General features: G+C 40.8%; 1 protein-coding gene across 1 annotated transcript in view; it reads left to right on the top strand.

Annotated features, from left to right (window-relative positions):
- Cobll1 (cordon-bleu WH2 repeat protein like 1) overlaps positions 1–20636 on the top strand; it is a 152254-nt gene that overhangs the window by 79452 nt on the left and 52166 nt on the right. Inside the window, 1 exon segment of the mRNA XM_040745464.1 lies at positions 16425–16613. Coding sequence (XP_040601398.1) covers positions 16425–16613 — 189 coding nt within the window.

Genomic DNA, 20636 nt, shown 5'->3' with positions numbered 1-20636 from the left:
TTTACAGTAAATCTTTTGGATCTACTTGCTGGTTTTATGCAGAGTGTGTGAGTATACCCCTTTGCTTAGTTTCCTGTGGTATGCTTGCAGGAAAGAGAAAAACAGCAATAATTAAGGGAGCAGGAAAGGTAGGGCTACCTCACAGACCCTCTTTGCTAATCCATGCTCTTTGCTGATACGTACACGCTTTTCAATTTCATTGTCTTTTTCTATCGACACGCTAGGAGTTTAACAATTCCTCTGCACTGACCAATTAATTGTATTTACTCTGGGAGGGACAATATGTAGGAGAGTGTGTTTGAAAGTCTATTTTTATTAAATCTGAGAATTACATACCTGTATCTTGATCAATAAGAACATGTAAATGATAGAAACTATAGCTGCAGACTATTTCATCCTCAGATAAAAGGAATTTGCGTCTATAGAGGAATAAAAATGCTGGTTCATGGGGAGATACATCTGTGTGTCTCGCTGCTGTCGAGATTATTGTTTTATTGAGGTAATTGCTAGTATTACTTCTAACCCATGGTGTTCTCTCTCACTGCTGCTGTTCCTAGAAATTAAATAATAAGAGTCAGCAGGTTCTCAGCTTGCAAGTGCTTGCACAAACTTAAGAAAAACTCAAGTTTTTGGTCAAGATTTCCTGAGGATGGTTCCATGTATGGTTCAAATGCTGTAGCAGCTCTATATGTAGAAATATGATAGAAGTTCTCAAATTTTAGTTAACTAAGTTGGTCATAAATTCACTTACCCTGGTAAAAGAAACTACATGTCTGTAGAGTTTCCAGTTGGGAGACTATGTCTAGTTTGCAGGTACAAGCCTTCTGAAGATCATCTGATTTATACTTTTTTCCCTTTTGGTTTGGTTTCTCTGCACTGTCTTGGCTGACCCTGGTCTCACTCTGTAGCCAGGTTTTCCTCAAACTCAGAGATCCACCTGCTTCTGTCTTCCAAGTGCTGGGATTAAAGGCATGCACCACTACATGACTCCAAGTTCTGTTTTAATGTCTTAACCTATGAAGACTTACTTTACAATATTTTAATAATATTGAATGTACTAAATATCATAAATATACATTATGTAAAAAGATGTTTCTATAACTGAAATGAGATATTTTGGAAAGGCATTCTAGTGAGTCACCCCAAAATGTGCTATTGAATTAAAGACAGTGAAGAATGAGTCAAAACTATAAAAATCAAGGCATTTCTTAATAGAGTAGGTGTACACAAAGACTTGTGCTTGAGTGTTCTTACAGCAACGTTTTCAGGAGCTAAGAAGGAGGAAAGCCCAAATACTCATCAATTGGTTGATGACTAAATCAAACATAGCTTCATACAGTGACTGGTACTAGGTAATAAAGAGAAACGAAGTTTGAATGTCTACTACAACATGGATGATCCTTAAAAGCATCAAGCTCCATGGAAAAAGACAGATAAACAAAAATCAGTGGAATGTCCTCAAAACAAATATATAGTCAGGAAGAACGTTCGTGTTGCCTGGGACTGTGTGGGGTTAGGTTTAGAATAATTTTACTAGAAACAAACAATGTCTCTTTAAAAATCATTTATATATGTGCACAGAGGCCAAAAATGGGCTTTGGATCTCTTGAGGCTGGAGTTACAGGCATTTGTGCCACCAAATACGGGGGCTAGGACCCAAAATCCTCAAGTGCTTCAGCAGATCAGTCAGCACCCTTAAACTTACTGAGCCATCTCTCCAACCAAAAAGTGATCTTATATAAAAGAAACATAGAAATGCCAGAGGAGGAATGTTGAAGATCCCGTGGAGCCTCTGATTTTATAAAAGAAAAGGCAAGGGCCATCATTTATGAGACCAGTTATATTGCAATGTGTAGTGATATGTATTACCTGAGCTTTAACTTTCGTTTTCCTATTGCATGGCATTGAACATCATTTTGCATACCTCGTTGACAATTTTAAACTGTTACTGTTCTAAATTCAATTTTATTATTCCCCCATTGTGTGTGTGTGTGTGTGTGTGTGTGTGTGTGAGAGAGAGAGAGAGAGAGAGAGAGAGAGAGAGAGACTATGCATATGACATTGTACTTGTGCAGAGGTAGGAGGACAACTGTGTAGAGTCATTGTTATCCTCCCATCTGAGGCTCTGTAGATAGTCAGGCTTGCAGTGACCTTCCTTATTGCTAAAGTGTTCAAACCTTTCCCCTCACTTTATAATTAAATACATGCTTCTTACCATTTGGAGGGGGTCTTCTTATAGATGTGGAAAGTTTTTTCTCTGTGTGTTATCTTTTCATCTTAACAGGGCCTTTCACATAACTAAGTTTATGATTTAAGTCAGTTTATTCAGATTATAAAGTTGTTAACTTATTTTTAAATCTATGATTCCCTGTGCCTGAGAACCTTTTGTCCAACCTGTGGCTCTGAATGCTTCACCTAGGATGTTTTCATCCAATTATGGTAACATTGGGTTAATTTGTTTCATAGCTTCTGCTTTATATATATATATATATATATATATATATATATATATATATATATGTGTGTGTGTGTGTGTATACATATATATATATACATTTGTTTTAAAATCATTTTACTCTGTTCACTAGTCACATTTAAGTGGGCAGAACCGTTTCCATTACAGACAGACTAATCGTGCAAAGAAAAATAGATGTACCGCTGAGGAGACCACAGTAACACGACAGTCTCGGACAGCAGCGCCACAGTTTGTAAGTGGGTAGGAACGAAAGCTGCCACAGCAGTTGGCTGAAACCATGGATGTGAGTGAGTGCAGGTAGTGAGCCTACTGTAAATAGAATTGTATGACGCTTTCCCAGAGGAAATTATGTAAGTTACTGGGCAAGTTTTACACATCTCCATTCAACTGTGATAAGTGGTTGCTGAATCACAATGCAGGAGAAATAGTCTCACAGGGCATCCTGATAAATCTTACAGCCAGGGAATTCTCATGCCAAAATAAACACCCACACATACCAAACCTACACACCGGGTTAAAATGGAGCTGGTGCTGGCTCTGAGGGAGTGAAGGGTAGGTTACTCGAACAGCAGGTCCTCGTCCTTCTCAGCCAGCAGGTTGGCAGGCTCCATCACCTCTCCAGCTGCTCTCTGGTGCTCCAACTCCCTCTCGCCTTTTTCCTTGATAGTCTTTTCTTCTCCTGCATTTTCTTTAACCTGCATGAAGGGGGACTTTCTAAGTGCCGTTTCAGTGCAAAGGGACTGAGTGTCTTCAGGTTCTGTAGCTATAGAGAACTCTTCTGGCTCTCTCTCATCCGGCTCTGAGATAATACAGGCAAGGGTGTGTTCTATCCGGGGAGTAGTGATCGCGTGTTCGATGACATTTACACGCCTCTTCGCTATCCTAATGGCTTCATCCAGAGTGACAAAGGAAGTCTGCTGTGAAGCTAGTTCCACCAGTAGCTCGGCTGCTTTGGCATAATTCCTCTTTAGTGTAGCCAGCTGTTCCCCACCTCTGGCTAAACTGGTCAGTTCATGGCTGTCTTTCTCGTACTAATGTGATAGGTTTAATTTATCCCAACATGCATCACTCCCCAGCACAGATTTAACACAACATAGACTAATGACTGGTACTGTTTAATATTTACCAATGTCCATATTTGATTTTTGAGATTATGACTTTAAAATTCCTTCATGGCAATGCGCAAACACTGGTAGGGTAACACCTGCTGCGTTATCCTCCTTTGCTCGGATCTTCGCTTGTGGTTTATTTACATGTTAGGTAACTGTGGCGCTGAAGCCTCCTGCCGTGAACTTGGCCTCAGAGCCAAAGGCAGCTTCTCTCATCACTTCACGCCTCAGCATTTTAGTCTGTTATCTTCTTCAGGATCTGTCCAAATCGAAGAGTTAAGGCATCAGATTTTTTTCTTCGGGAGGTTTCGACCAGTCTGTACTCCTTTTAATTGAGCTTTCATGATGGTCTGCACCGGTCTTTGCCCGACATTCTGACGGTGACTGTATGGCTCGGGCCCCCAGCCGGGCAATCGTGACTGCAACACCACCAGAAACTGGCTACCACAGTGCCTTCTACCACGGGAGTCAGCTGATGGTGTCACTTGACCCTCTCGTTGCTAAGAGGCTACAGAATACCAGTCCCTACTTCTAATTCCTATTGCGAGAGGCTGCTTTATATTTTTAGCAGATCGTCTCCCATTTAGTCTTTGTCAGAACTTTTAGATAGGATAAGTATTCTAGAAAATTACTTCAAGGGGTTTGCTTTCTCAAAAGTACTAATGTGATAGGTTTAATTTATCCCAACATGCATCATTCCCCAGCACAGATTTAACACAATATAGACTAATGTCTGGATACTGTTTAATATTTGCCAAAGTCCATATTTAATTTTTGAGATTATGACTTTAAAGTATTTTCTTTTCACACTTTGGTGGCTAATCTATCTTCTTGCTTGCTTAGAAGATAGTTCATTCTTATTTATTACACACACATATAAACACACACACACAATTATACACCTCACATTTAAGTTTTAGAATTTCTCATTCTTATTATTTATTACACACACACACACACACAATTATACACCTCACATTTAAGTTTTAAAATTTCTTACCTGTCATACATTTGAAAACTTAATAAAATACTTGGACTAAACTTATAATGACTTCGTGCAAATGTTTCTTTATATCTGTTATGTCAGAATATAATACAAGTATGAATGGATAATTTTGTCTGTGATCAGTTCCTTTTTCTTTGGTCTAAGTGAAGTATTTACCCCCTTGAAACAGTGGAAGCAGATGCCGCATATGAAAAATCTTTCATTCTTAAATTTTAGTGTGCTTTGAAAATGTGTTCTAACTTTTGTCTATTTCTTGCTGAGTTTTTATTAATAGAAATAAATAGTGGTACCAACTAGATTTTATGACTTTCAATTAATTATTAATTTTAAAGTACTCTCTTCGTTTTTAAAATCTTTACTTCCTTATTTATGTGTTTTGCCTGCATATATATCTATAGCCCATATGCATGAGTTCCAAATGGTTGTAAGATGTCATGTGACTGCTGGGAATTGGACCTGGGTCCTCTGGAGAGCACCCAGCACTCCTAACCACTAAGCTATCCCTCCAGCAGCCCTGATGTTTTCTATTACTTTTTAAAGAATACTTACTTTGTTATTATGGAGTTGGTTGTCTCCTTCCCTCTTTCTGTGTGTTCTGGGCATTTAACTCCTTTGTTACTCCCATAGAGCAAATGCTTGCCTGCCCTTACTTACTGCCTTTTTAGACGGACTTTCAGACACCCCTATACTTGTCCATATACATCGTGGAAGGCATCAAACACGGTACAGTGGGAGATTTTGACAGAGAGAGGATGTCGGGTCCAGGCACTGCTGACATTGATTACTCATGGGGCAGACACCTGTGACTGCAACTTGGTGATTGGAATATGGTTCGGGGTTGTAGTTTGTTACAGAGAGAAATTGTTAGATTTTTGTACCTTCCTGGGGGGGATGAAGAATGGCTTGTGGGAGAGAGCGCTGATATCCCACGTTCTGAAACGTAAAACAATTGCATGTGGGAAACACTACCCAGAAGATGCTCAGTATTTTTCCTTTTCAGTTTATCAGAAGCTCATCTTTTTCCTAGTGGTTTGCCAAGTGAGAGGCGGGCACTTGGGAATGGAACCTTTTCCAGATTTCCATTTTCCGGGAGCCTCAGAACAGACCCGTAAATGTCTGAGGACATGGGCCTCTTCTCACCAAACATTGCCTGAAGACTAGCTCAGCCACTGTGCTCTCTGACCAAGTTCTGCAGATCTCATGTCTGTTGTCAGTGTCTGAACAAAAGTCATGCTCAAATCTTTGAATGTGGTAGGACCTCTGAACCTCTAAAATACTGTATTTTAGAAATACTAGAAGCCATAGACAGTGCATCCAGGACTTTACTACCCAGGAGTCTGACAGGGGGAAAGCAGTCATTGTTGGGGAGGCTGAGGTTGCCTCACATCTGGAATCTGCTTTGCTGAATACACAGCAGGACTTATTTCGATTACTTGTGTTAAGCTTGAGGAGTTTGGCATTCATTTAGGTCATACCACATTCTGTGCACCTTGGGACAAATGTCTTCCCTCAACCATACTTAAAAGTGTAATGTCAGCTGCCTCATGAGATTAAATGTAAAATTTTAAAAAATGCACAAGGTTTAGTGTTGGATATCCATGGATCGTACTCTTCCTCTGCTCCTCTGGCCTTTGCTCATCTGTGGTTTGGTTTGATTTTGTATGAATCTTTGAGCTCCCAGAGGAATGCTGTGCTGTAGCTGTTGAGAGTCTTAGCATTAGAACCAGAAATTTTAAGATTAAAACTCTGCACCATTGGTGACATTAGGCAGTGCCTCCGCCCCCCCACGCTCCTCCACCACTTCCCGCCTTTCCATGCAGCGGCTCCTCTGTTAGCACTTACCACATTGATGGGGTGAAGATGGGTCAATACATCTGGAGACACTGAAGATAGTTCTTCGTTGTGCTGTCTAGTTTCATGTCTGCTTGATACAAGCTAGTCATTGCAGATAAGGGGGCCTCAATTGAGAAAAATGCCTTGATAAGATCAACCTAAGGGCAAGCCTGTAGGTCATTTTCTTAATTAGTGATGTTGCCAGGGAGGAGGGGGCAGCTTTTTTTTTTTTTTTTTTTTTTTTTTTGGTTTTTCCTGGAACTCGCTCTGTAGACCAGGCTGGCCTCGAACTCAGAGCTCCGCCTGCCTCTGCCTCCTGAGTGCTGGGATTGAAGGAGTGCACCACCAACGCTGGGCTTGGGGGCAGCTCTTTATGGGTGGTGCCACTCCAGGAAAGTAGTCCTAGGTTCCATAACAAAGCAGGCTGAGCAAGCCATGAGGAACATCCCTCCATGGCCTCTCATAGCTCCTGCCTCCTGGTTCCTAACCTGTTTGAGTTCCTGCCCTGGCTTCCTTCAGTGATGAATGGTGAGTGACATGGAAGTATATGTCAAATAAACCCTTCCCTCCCCAACTTGCCTCTGCTCTTGGTGTTTCATTGCAGCAATAGAAACCCTAACTAAGACAACGCCTCCTCTTCTTCCTCTTCCTTCTCCTTCTCTCTTTTCCCGCATTTCCCTCCCTTTCTCCTCCTCCTTTCTTCTTTGAATTACTACTTCTTCCTCAGCCTGTTGGACCACCCACATCTGGCTAGGATTATTTCTAACACATTCAAGGGTTTCCTCCTGAAGCTATTGGATAACACTATTTTGTTTCGTACTCGAGTCCTTTATTGGGATTTTTTTGTTGAGACGTAGATGCTAGTTGGGTAGGTGCTTGCTTTGGTATAGAGAATACTTGCTCTGTACTGGGACAAGAGAGAATGAGAGGTCCAGGTCCCAACCTTCAGGGAGCTTTCATCCAAACACTGAATAATAAACAAGCAAATACATGATCAAGATTATTTCTAGTAGTAATAGACATGATAAAGGACAATGTTGTGTTACAAAGCGATATACTGAGTAGGACTGGGATTGGCATCTCTTCTGAGAGGTCTGGGAATACTTGAGTAAGGAGGTTATTTTTTATTATTTTGATTATAATTAGGGCTTCACTGTGACTTTTCTTTACATGTATATAGAGTATTTTGATCATCTTCCACACACATCCCATCTGCCTCTTCAGGAGAAAATGTTTTATCTGAAGTCAGAATGAGCCCAAGGAATAGGAGATTTACAGTACAATGCTTAGGAGTGTTTGAGGGTGAGGAAAGCTGCATGGTCCTCAGATGCAAAGGGACTGGATATGTTTCCGAAAGGGAAAGACACCTGTGTGTATTACATAGGGAACAGACACTAGACATAATAGGAGAGCTCAGGTCTCCCAGGCCTAGCCTAGATGTACTTGGAACGGTATGAGGTGTGGGTTAAGTCTACCTCTGACTCTGCTGATACAGCTCTGGAGAAGGAATTTGTCTTTGTAAGGTTTCAGATGCTGTTGCTGGTGTTCTGAAACCAAAGGAATAAATTCCAAGTGGACTTTAAAGCCAATGAAGGGCTTTAGGATGCATTGTCAGTACAAGGACAGCCAGTGGAGGACCAGAGCTAGGAATCAGACTGATTGACATATTAGGAAATTTCTGTTTCTTCTCCATCTTTTATAGGTCTCAGTTCTACCATAATGGAGTTAGGATCATACTGGACTCAGAATTAGTGTAAACATTTCGACAGATCCGATGGGATGGACAGGGATAGAGTATGGCACTTGGGAGCCAAAGGACACTGAGTGTCACAGCTCCTACAGAAAGGTATTCTGGCACTTGGGAGTCACAGAATACTGGGTGTTACAGCTTGGATAGAAAGGTATTCTGGGTTACCTCACTCAGGAGTTGTAGGATGCCAGTGGAAATCTGAGTCGACTGAGGTTTTGGTATTTTAAAAATGTATCATTGGGTGTGATGATTAGTTAGAGTGGATTTAGAGTTGCCTAAGAAAAGTACTTCTGGGTGTGCCTGTGATGGTGTGTACAGAAATGTTTGACTGGCGAGGGAGAACCCACCCTGATTGTGGACAGCACCATCCCAGAGGCTGAGGAGAAAGTAAGACAAACACTGGTGTTCATCTCTCTCCTTGACTCTGTGACTGTGGGCAGATACAATGTGACCATCCCCTCTGCTGCCACAGCTAGTGCGTCTTTCGTTACCATGCCGGCACCATGATGGGCCCTCAGCTTGTGAGCCAAAATAAACTACCTTTCCTTGAGTTGATTCTGCTAGGTGTCTTGCCACAAAAAAGTAATATACTGGGTATGTGAAATTACAGGCTTCCTTATGAAAATCATTAAGTAATACAATAATTTGGGGCAGCAGAATGACTCAGCTGCTACAAGCATTTGCTGCCATGCCGATACAAGTTCATTCTACAGGACTCACACACTGGAAGGAGAGAACTGACTCCTGCAAGTTGGCTTCTGTGGCATGAATGTTTGTGTCTCCCCACAAGTTTTTCAAGTTAAAAATAATTCCACAGTGATTTACTGTGGCATGCTCATTTTTAAGGATTAATATTTCATCGAATCTGGGAAAATTTTTTGTCTCAAATATGTTTGCATATTTCATCTCTTTCGTACCTTTTAACACTGAGATTTGCCAAGGGTAGCAGCCCCAACGAGTGAGCGCAGGTATCCATGCTGTATGGCCCTGGTAAAGAAGAGCTGCTGGGAAAATCTTTCTTTTAAAGGTGTGGGGCACAGCTGGAAATCCACTCCATGTTGGAGTGCTTTTCTGATTGCTCAGTGCTGTGAATTTGGTCCTGAGCATCAAAATCGATCAGCCAATGGGATGTGGGGGCTTGAATGACAGTAATTACCATTGTAAGACTTATGTGTACTATTTTCGAGTTATGTATATGTGTGTGTTCACATGAATTCTGGTACCCATAGGGCAAGGAAGAAGAGGCTGTTTGATGCCCTGGATCTGGAGTTAATGTGGTTGTGGGACACCAGACATGGATGGAAGCCCAACTCAGGTTCTCTGCAAGAACATGTACTCTTAACTGCCATACAGTTTCTTCAGCTATGAGACGATAATTTCAGTACACCACTGGAGACTAGGGTCTGGGGAGATGCTCAGCAATTAGGTTGGGGTTCAGATCCTCAGAATCATACAGGCGTGGTGAACTGCCTGTAATTCCAGCCCCGGAAAGCCGAGAGGCGGGGATCCGAAGAACAGTCTGGCTATAAAGACTAGCTTTGTCTATAAACTCTGCATTTGGCTAAGAGGTCCTGCCTCAATAGTAATGTGCAAGAGCAATGGAGGAACATTCCTGCCATCAACCTGGGGTCTCGGTATGCACCTGTATCTACACATGTACACCCACATGTGCAAACATGCTTGCATATGCACACCACACAAGATAAATGGTAATAAAGACTCCTATTTGTAGACAGTGGTTATTAAATACCTGTGTCTGGCTGTCTTTCCCCTTCCCCTCCTCATCTTCCTCTCCTCTTTCCCCATTGCTAAAATCTTCTACATTTAGATTTTCTCTAGTCTATATTTGACTATTTTTACTTGGCTTGGGTGACATTCAATTCCTTTGCAGATTCATGGCATGTCATCAAAACATTATACCATGAGAAAGCCAGTAGGTTAAACAAAAAAGTATTTGCAATTTTCTGCTGATAAATGAAAGGTCATGTAAGTTAAAGTACTGAAGCTATTTAAGGTTCAGGCCAAATCCAGACCTCCTCCTGGTATTCTTTTCACTAGATTAGACTGTGGAGGATGGAGTAAGTGAACTGGAGAGGCACACCCTCACTTTGTGAATGGGTCACATTTGGAGCTAGCACTAACTGGAAGGACATGCTCTGCCCGGGAAGTTCTACTTTGCCTTCAGGGGCTGAGTCACTTGCTCTACTCCCTTAAACTCACTGTGAGCCTCCTCCCCACTCCACTCAGCCATTTTCAGCTCCTGTCACTGCTCTGGTTTGCAGTCACCCATCTGCCTGGTGACCTTTAGGCTGTGCAGCTTTACACCTTCGGTTTTTGGGTTGTTTGACACTACGAGAGAATCTTAGTCTCAAGTACTTAGTCTCCAAGGTACTTCCATGCTTAGTTCCAAAAAGGAACCAAATGCTTTGTTAATTGCAATGATAAAAGTAGACTTGAAGATAATCACAAGAAGTTCTACGTAGTGCTTTCTGCCAGCCTGTGAATTGTTTTTTGATTGGTGTATGTTAGTGATCAGAGATAGACTGTCATCACAGATGCCGAGGCCCTTAGGATGCAAGAAAGCGCTCTCACACACACTGTCAAAACTAAGAATTTATTGGTGCGACCAGTAAATGGGAGAAACTGCTCAGGAAGTTTTACTTCTCTGGACTTTGAAAGGTTATAGGTAGAAAAAGATGCAGAAGCCAAGGAGAGCAATGCAAATGGACACCAGGAAAACACCCTCTGGGGCTTGTTGGGTGAGCTTGATCTGTTGATAATATAGTGTTGAAAGAGGCATTAGGGATTAGGTATATGTTATTAAGAAAGGGGATTTTGAGTTCCAGAGAAATGAAAGAAATGTTATTCACAAAAGTGGGGGAAACTTGGGAGTCTTTTCTGATTCATTTTCTGCTGTTATAAGAGGAATTTTTGATCACTATGCTTTCTGGTTAATTTTTGCTCATGTGTCAGTAGGCCATTGACCTAAGCATATCATCTTTGTGCTAAGCCACTTTATTGAATCCTCTTACGTTTTTCAGCTGATTCACTGGCTTTTTATCTCCTTCCTCTTCTCTGTAGAAGTTTATCATAGTCTTCAATTCCAAGAAGAGCGATTTTCTTTTATGACTCTGTATGCTTTTTCTGCCAGAAATGGAAATCATTTCTAATCATTCCTCATTTATTTAGTTTTTTTTTTAACCCAGATCTGGCGCATTCTTATTTCCCATACTTAAAACCCTTTTTGCTTCTCAGGAAAGCTCAATTCTCTTGTAGGGACTATCAGCAGAACTGTGCATAGGTAGCTTTAGTCCTTCATCAGATTTTTTGTGTGCATCAGCCCTGTGGGCCATTGGAAAGTTGTATTTGAATTGTTCATCTTTAGATCTCTTGCTCTTACTTGAATTGGGTACTGAAATTGTCTATTACAGAAATAGTGCTTATGATATATGAGTAGTCAGTTTCTACAGATTAAAATTTAGAATAGGGAAGTGTTTTTCTTTGTAGATTAAAAATCTATTTATAGTAACTGTTCTAAAATTTTATTTTTGTTGTAAATTATGAAAGGAGCCTTTCCTAAATACAAGTCAGATTATATGACTAAAAGTTAAAGCCTAGTTCTTTTAATAACTTAATTTACAAAGAAGTACTTCTGTCTTTTTACTGTAGTGCTTAAAGATGATTGGGTTTCTAAGTTGTAAATTTTGAAAACGCTGACTTGGAGGATGGTATATTTATCTCATGTGGTTCTTCTATTTTTTTCAGGAAATGTGGAATTAAAGTTTACATTTTTTTCTGAAAGGAAATGAATAGTATTCTTTCTTCCAACACAATTAGTTTTAAAAAATTGTATTGTGTGCGAAATGTTTTACTGCACATGTTTGTGTGCCTCATACATGCCTGCTGCCCATGGAGCCCAGAGAAGGGTGTTCCATATGGAACTAGAGTTACAGATGGTTGCTGACTGGCGTGTACATGCTGGAAATCAGTCGCAGGTCCTTTGGCAGGGTAGCCAGTTCTCTTAATCTTGTAGCTATTTCTCTGGCCCTGCAATCTTTTTTTTAAAAGATAATATTTTCAAACTTTTAGAGTAAATTTTATTTAAATATTAAAAACAATATATGTTATTAGTTACAGCTTTTTCACATTTAATTTTTTAAGATGATCACACCTTTAAATTGTTTTCAGGATGTTCAGCTAGCTTCATTGTCCACTTGACACTAAAAGTATTTATTAGTGTAATTATTTGTGAAAGTTCATTGGAGCCGGTTAGTAATTTATGAAATAAGTATGTGTTACTCTTCTTGTTGGGACAAAATACCTAGCAAAAGCAACTTCAGAAAGTATAGTCCATCATGGCTGGGGAGTTGTGGCATCCTTGGCCAGTCAGGAGAGGGAGAAAGTCTTGCAGGCTCCAGCTCTATTGCTTTTTTTCTTTTGTTTGACTTATGCTCCCATCCCTTGGGATGGCACCACCCATGGAAGGACGGGTATTCCTCTTCCAGGTGAACCTTTCTAGAAGAACTTTCACGGGCCTACCCATAGGTCTGTCTCTTAGGTGATTCTACACTTGATCTCATCTTTAGTTCAAAACCCAAGAAGTGATTCCACCTAGGTGACTTTAAATCTGCCCATGTTAATTGTGAATATTAACCAACTACAAGCCTATCCCTTGTCTGCTCGACAATCAAACGCTTTTTTAAGCCATAATCCCATACTCACGGTCTTCAGCATGGCCATCTCATGTTCATTTGAAAGAATCCCCAAAATATCAACAGCTCTAAGCATTGTCCAAAAGTCCAAAGTCTTATGAGACTCAAGGTAATTCCTTAACTGTGAAGCCTTGTAAAATAAAAAGTTTAAAAACTACATTATCATTTCTTCCAATATACAATGGACTAGTATAAATATACACATTCCAAAGAGGAGGAATAGAGGCAAACAAAGGGAAGGTTATGCAAAAGCATTAGGGAACTAAGCAGATAAAACATGAAATCCCCAGCTTCATGTCCAGATATGGGGTTTGTGATGGTACCCTCGGAGCTCTCTAGAAGACTTGACCAGACCACGTCCTTCAAATAGATGCTCACTTAGACTGGCTCCCTTCCATACCTGCAGCTTCCTTAGTGACATCCAGCGGGACTGACATTTTAAACGTACTGGGTTCTTCACTGCAGTTTAGGCCTTATCTTCACAGTGTAATGCAATAGTATTTCAAAGTAGGGAATCTGTGGTGATATATTATTTATGATTTATTAAAGCTTGCTTGAGGGTACAGAAAGCAAAACCAGCCACAAACCATAGAGGTTGGGCAATGATGGTACACACCTTTAATGCCAGCAACCACACTAACTCGAAATACGGCCAGGCAGTGGTGGCACACACCTTTAATCCCAGGACTCAAGAGGCAGGCAGAAGGATCTCTGTTAGTTCAACGCCACACTGAGCTACATGAAATTGATCTAGTCCTAAAGAGAAACAACTCACACAAAGATGATCACACACTTTAATCCCAGCACTTGGGAGGTATAAAAGGAAGAAACAAAGGGTCTCATGAAAGAATTAGTCTCTAGGCACATTAAGGAGAGCAGAGCAGTCTGAGTGAATCTGAGGAGCAGTGAAGTTGGGAGCAGTCTGAGGATCACCCCTTTGGTCTGCGCTGAGGTAGAGGTAAGATTCAGTGGCCGGCTGCTTTGCTTTTCTGATCTTCAGCTTGAAGTTTGGACCCAGGATCTGTCTCTGGACTTTTATTTTTCATGTTACAGAATCTAACTTTGTCTGGCCTCAGCGGCTTCCTTACAACCATGGTGTAAAAACCACCACGATCCCATAATTCCTCTACTTTACATGCCTGTAAAACCATCTTCTTTTGGATGATGATCTCAAGTTCTGCTGCCAACTCAAGATACAGTCTGGACTCCTCTTCCCTAGCCTTTGTGTTCTGTGGTAGACAAAACTAGGAAAGTAACTTTTCCTAAGTAATTGCTTATAAGCAGGGAGTCCCTTTAATAGGGGAGACTGTCAGTGGCATTTTTGGTTCTGGATAGCTCTTTTTCGAATAAATTTGCATTTCTAAAAGTTGGTGCCTTCCATAGGTAGAGTTATGCCCTCCAGACTTCTTTCCTGTTACCTGGTAAAGAACACAGAGTTTCTCTTTAGTGACACTAATTAATCTCTTGCTACTCTTTTTCTACTTAAACCTTGTTGGCATCTTTCGCCATACTCAGTTCCTTTTCTTGCTAAACTGTACACTCTTTAATTTCTGCTGTGAGTCTCGCATAAACCTCAGTAAATAGAGTGAGCAAATACTAGACCACAGTCCGAATGTTTCGCCCTCTTGAAAATTGCTCTGCTGAATAACTCAGTCCGTTGCTTTCAGCCTCACTTAGGTTTTCAGAATGCAGCCAGACTCCACAGAATGCAACATGAATGGCCTCTAACCCAGTTCCTGATAGAGTCCTGTTCATCTCAGAAACCTCTCGAGAGCCTGACCTTCACTGCCTGGATTTCTGCAGGCATTCTAGTCTTCAGAAGTTCTGAATGGCCCATTCAGCTCTGCTCGTAGCATTTTGGGCTTCTCTAGCCTGCGGCTCCCAAGCCTTCCATATTCTGCAAAGTAGTTTTGCAGGTCTGTGAACCGCAAGGTTAGATAAGTTACTTTGTGGTTTTTCTTTGACAAAAGCGATGAAGAGTATATTTTGGCTCCCAGTTTGTCAGTGTATCCTACCACGTGAGGAAGTTGTGATATTCAGATACTACAGTGGTGGTAAATGCCAGCGTGTCCTTCCCTTCTCCTTCCTATGTGGTCTGGACCTGGCGCCTCCAGGAGGTGGTGCATCCATTCAGGGTGGATCTCTGCTGCCTCAGTTAAACTTGTCTGAAAAGGTCCACTGGGGAATAGCTGTGCCCAGATGTGTGTCTTACAGTGAGACAGTTCATTGTTCAGTGCTAGGAGGGGGCAGTAGAAAACAATAGCCGCTTACAACTTACTTTCATGGCTTTATAAATTCAGAGGGATGATCTGGTAATCAGGAAAAAAATAGGGGAAATGGCTAGATTTAGAGATTCACTATCATTTCAAAGAGAGAAGTTCTGTGTACACATTTGGGACCAGAGGGTAGACTAAGCTAGACTGTAAGGAATAGATAGGTTTATCTGGATAGAGAAGTAGGGCATACTAGTGTGGAAAGAACGGTCAACTCAGGGGCCCATTGTGAGGTGTATAGGGCAGTAGTTCATCATGAGACATTAATGTAACCGCATCAAAGAAGAGAAATGATATTCTTACTTGGGTAGGAATGAACATTTACTGAACCAGATGAAGGCCAATGCAGATTTTATTGTCTTTTTCAACTGTATATCCATTGTATGTAAATAGCTGTGGGCTTCATAAGGACATTTTCATACATACGTGTAATGTCAATCTCCCTTTGCCCCCACATCCCTTCCTCTCCTCTCGTCCTCCCTCTCCTAGTAGTTGTCTTCATTCACATAGACAGGTTCTCTACTTTTAGGTCATACACACAGAAATAATTTTATGTATCTGTATAAAGGCTAGGGTCCACAAATGGGTGAAAATGGGCATTATTTGTCTCTCTGGTCAGAATTCACTTATTGAAATCTTCAGTTTTATTGCAAGTGAGTGACATAATTCCAATGTATAGCTGAATAAAATGCTGTTGTTTATATATATATATATATATATTCTTTATGCATTCCTGTTGATGGATACCTAAGGTGATTCTACTGTGTGGCTACTATGAATAGAGATATGGTAACTATCCTTGGAGAAGGATCTCTCCGATACATTGACTTTAAATCCTTTGAGTGAATTCCTGGGAGTGGCATGCTGGGTTCTACAGTCCATCTGCTGTGGGTTTTTTTCCCCCAGAATCTGCATATAGATTTCCAAAGTACTTTGACTAGTTTACAGTCATACTTACTGTTTGTAATGACTCCTTCTCCTGGGTATCTTAGCAGCATTTATTGTCATTCTTTTCTTAATGTCCACTATTCTGAGTAGGGTAAGATGGGATCTCAGTGTCCTTTTACATTGTTTACCTGGTGGCTACTGATGGATATTTTTTATGTGTTTATTAGCTATTTATATTTTATATTTTTAAAATTAACAAATTACAATTTTCCTGGATGTGAAAATAATCTAAACTTAGGTTTGGGATTTTAATAAAAAGTAATAATGGAAAGCTTTTTTGAAGATGTTTTATTTTCTGGGTTTTCTTTTTATTTTAGGAGGAAGCCAAAAGCGAAAGCACCACTTCCTCCTGCGGAGATGAAGGGCATGGGTGTCCCTTCTGCTGAGGAGCCCGTAGACTCGACTGCTGCCATCATGGAGCAAAATGAAAATATGATAGATAAAGACATTGACCTCTCAGTGGTCCTGCCTGGAGATATTCTCAAATCGGCCACTGTTCCTGGCAGGTATGCTGCAGTGGTTCAAACACCACAGCCTCGTTTCTTCTGCCACCACTGATGCCTCTGTGACAATAATGTCTTCACTTTTTTTCCTCTGACAAAAAGCATCTGTTGTCATCTGTTTTGTTTTTAAAGCAAGTGCTAAAGTAGTAAATCCCTTGCAGCATTTTAACATTAAGGCTGTGTATTCTACCAACTCAATCCAGTGATTAAGATTTGGGATTTTTACGCATCTCGTTCTTTATTGATAGGTGTTAACAGTAGGAAGGGCTGACTTTTCAGTCTGCAACTTGAGGCTCCATCACCTGCAGCACATGCAGTCCTTCCCCATCCTCCCCTTCAGGCTGCTGCTGCTGGGATGTAAGAGTTACTTGGCTTAAAATGTAGCATTTTCTTATTGAACCAAACAAACAGACCTATATGCAACATTAAGGATTTTCCTTTTCAGTTCACTGATTTAATTCCATACACATGGGTGTATCAAGTAGTAATAGAAAATCAAACTTGAACTAGCAAGGAACAGAAATACAATTTAGGAGGCAGATGGTTTAGAATACTTGGACACAAGTTGGGAAAATGGAACAAAGCCACTTGTAATTTTCCGTTTCGTCCCAAAGTGGAAAGTTACAATATCTATATAATTGATCTCACTGCCCACCTTTCTCCCTTCGCCCTCATGTTGTTAGCCAGTACCGTGTGTTAGAAACAGAAGCTGATTGACCTTAACATAGCATGAGTGTACATGTATATAGCACAAGAAGTAAGTATTGTGTTGGTCATCGCATTCCAGTACGGTGGCTTTCTGTAAAAGTCTCATTCAGGATAACCACGGTTTTAGATGAATTAAAATTGAATGTAATTCTATAACATTATAAAAGTTGATGAAAATAAAATAAATTCACCCTTATGAAATAATTCTTAATTATATATCTTATATTCTTAGTAAGTTACATTTTTTTCCCATTTGTTTTTGTAGTGAAAGTAGTTTTAGGATTTCTTGTTTCTTCATTGAACCCTATTTATGAGGTTGTTATACTTGTGACTATCCTTGGTGGGCTCCTACTTAATACCTGCACTCTTCTGGGGAGGAAATTGCAGACAGTGACCATCAAGTTAGTACTCTGACATCATAGCATTGACCTAAAACAGCGATAGGAACTGACATAGCTGAGACAGAACACCCTATTCCTGCTTTTCTCTAAAGCACACAGGTAAGGCTGGTTTCATCACTGGCACGCCTTTCTCCTGGGATGCCCCAGTAACCGCACTGCATTGTGGTCTTTTCTGTTTGGGACCTGCTGTTGTCCTGGCCTCTCAGACTTGGTTTTGGACCATGGTCTTGCCCTGAGCCTTGCCCACTCAATATAGTCTCATCCTTGTACTGACTTCCTTCACTATGGGAAGCTACATCCCTCGTCCTCTGTCCTGAGAGCTGCAGTGGGATCTCATGATGTTTCAGCTGCACCATTGCTGAGATGGTAGGCCTCCCTTAGCAGTCTCTTAAACACCTACGGTTTCTACTCTCTGGTTTCACGACTTGAGTTTGCTCCTCCTTCCCTTCTTAGTCTAATTTATGACTGATTCATGATGCCCCATCTTCTTCATTTTCCCTGTATCTGAGTTTTCTTCATACATGACTTTAAGGTTCTCAATCATCTTTGCTACATGTGTTCTAACCAGGTAGAACTTTTCATGTCTTTTGCCTCCAGCTCTTTGGCTTCTCCATTGCTAAAACCTGAGTAATTTTCCATCAGTCACCCTTTGTATGTGTCCCAGCCCAGCTATTGTTGATTTGCGGCATTTGCTTATCTATGGAAATGTTTTGTGTCAGAATTGTTAGGATTAAATAACACATCGTATATTGATTGCTGGGATTACATGAAATACTATCACTGCGTGGCACATATTGGCTGTATTTTTTTAGTGGTGGAGAGATGAAGCTGGGGTCCAAAGGCAGCATCACATAAGTCCCGTATCACTGAGCCACACTCCCAAGCTCTCCTATAGAGAGCTGATTTTCTTCACCTAGCCTAGCCTCTCTCCCTCTGTGGCTCCACACACAGATTCCTCTGGCGGAAGGGAGTTCTCAGTTTGTGGGCAATTCAACACTAAATCAAGGAAGTCCAAGTGACCAAGTGTGGAGATTGGGATATGCTAATTTCTCTCCTGAAATTAAGTAGGCTTTTCCTTCCCTACCCTCTTTTATATATCTTAAGCTTTACCGTGTGACTCTTTGTTCTTCGGCAGATACTTTCTTTTTAAACATGAGGACCATTGTAAACACCACCCCCGGCTTTCTGCAGGACTTATACATCTGTCCTTTTCTTCAGTCAGCTTATGTAGGCTCGAATGACACTTTATACAGAAACTTCCAGATGTTCCCAGAATCAGCTGCTTCGTTCCACTCCGTACTCTTGATTCCTCACGCAGTAGAACATACTGTTTCATGCTATGCCTTCCATACATTTATCTTCTAAAAAATAAAAAGCAAAGATTTTTTTCCCTTTAGTGCAGGCGGGTACATGTGGCGCGCACACTCTCCCTCGTGCGTGTGCATGTGCGTGCAGTTGCGTGTGGAGGCCAGAAGAAAGTGTCAAGTCCTCTGGAGATGGGGAACCAAACTTGAGTCCTCTGGAAGAACTCATGGTAGGAATGCCCTGAAAGGAAGTGTCTCTAGTTTCTTTTAAAAGTTTTGTTTGGGTTCAAGTTTTGTAAGTTGGAATTTATTTGTTATCAGGTTTTAATGTGGCAGCCCACTTTTAGTAGCCTCACCACCCAAGAGATAACCATGTGTGGTCATTTTTATAGGCCTTCCAGTTGGAGGACTAATGGTTGTCTGAAATGTTGACAATGTAAAGCCACTGTGTCATTTTGAGTGTCTTAGTGTGATACTTTTGCAGGTGTGCTTTGGAGCGCCAGTAGGAGTGTGAGGTGAGGGATACCGAGTGTGATGAGAGCTGTCTTCTTACTGATGAGCATTCTTTTAATAAGCACAAAAGGTGTCCAAAGAGTAAAATATATTTTATTTATTAAATTTGTTGGCTAATGGGAAGACTTACAGTGTCATATCTTTTAACTATAAATGGGAAAAATCTTACAGGGGTGGGGTGAAGAGAGAAACCACATAGAACTTCAAAGTAGAAACCCCAGGTAGAAATTACACTTTGCTTCGTGGCTTACTGTGTGACCTCAAAAATATAAACTGACCTCTCTGGGATTTTTTTTGTTAAATGACCAGAGATACTTTACATAAAACACATGACCTATTCATACTTGGTCCAGTACTACTAAGAGTAGTTGTGACTGGTACAGGGCTGCTCAGCAGCCGACTCCAAGCATTTACATGGAGTAGAGTGCCACCTATTGGAAGTAAGTAGACTAATAAAAATGACAGGCTACACCATTGCCAGTTTATGTTAAAACAAAGAAATTAAGCTCTTGCCAGCAACAGTTTGATCTCTGGGTCCCATGGTAGAGTGGTTAAAAAAAAAAAAACAAAATGCATTACTAGATCTAAGACACTCAAAAAAGAATGAGCTCTTACAATCGAGGCCTTTAGGATTTATTAGGGGGGAGGAACAATGGCTCAGTAGTTAAGAGTACTTGCAGCTCTTCCAGAGAACCTGAATTCTGTTCTAGTACCAACATCACACAGTTCACAGACACCTGGGACCCTGGTCCAGGGATCCATTGACCCCTCTTAGTCTCTAAGGGCACCTTCATGCAGGTGCATACACATTCACACGAATGAAAATAAATACAAACTTTATATATTTGAAAGAACAAAAACAACAAAAAACAGGGCAATTATGGATACCAGAACCCAAAAGTTCACATACAATTGTATTTATTGAAAACTGTAATAAAACCAGGTCTGTAGTCAGTACCTGAGAGCAAGAAAGATAGGAGGATCAGAAGGTCAGTCATCTTCAGCTAAGGAGTAACTAAGTGGTAACTGTGTGGCCAGCCTGGACTATATGAGACCCTATTTCAAAAGAACAAGGAAAAGGACAACAACAACAGAAAACA

The sequence above is a fragment of the Mesocricetus auratus genome, unplaced genomic scaffold, assembly GCF_017639785.1.
Source record: "Mesocricetus auratus isolate SY011 unplaced genomic scaffold, BCM_Maur_2.0 Super-Scaffold_100004, whole genome shotgun sequence".
NCBI lineage: Eukaryota > Metazoa > Chordata > Mammalia > Rodentia > Cricetidae > Mesocricetus > Mesocricetus auratus.
The sequence above is the reverse complement of the archived record's forward strand: the minus strand, read 5'-3'. Positions and strand labels throughout refer to the sequence as shown.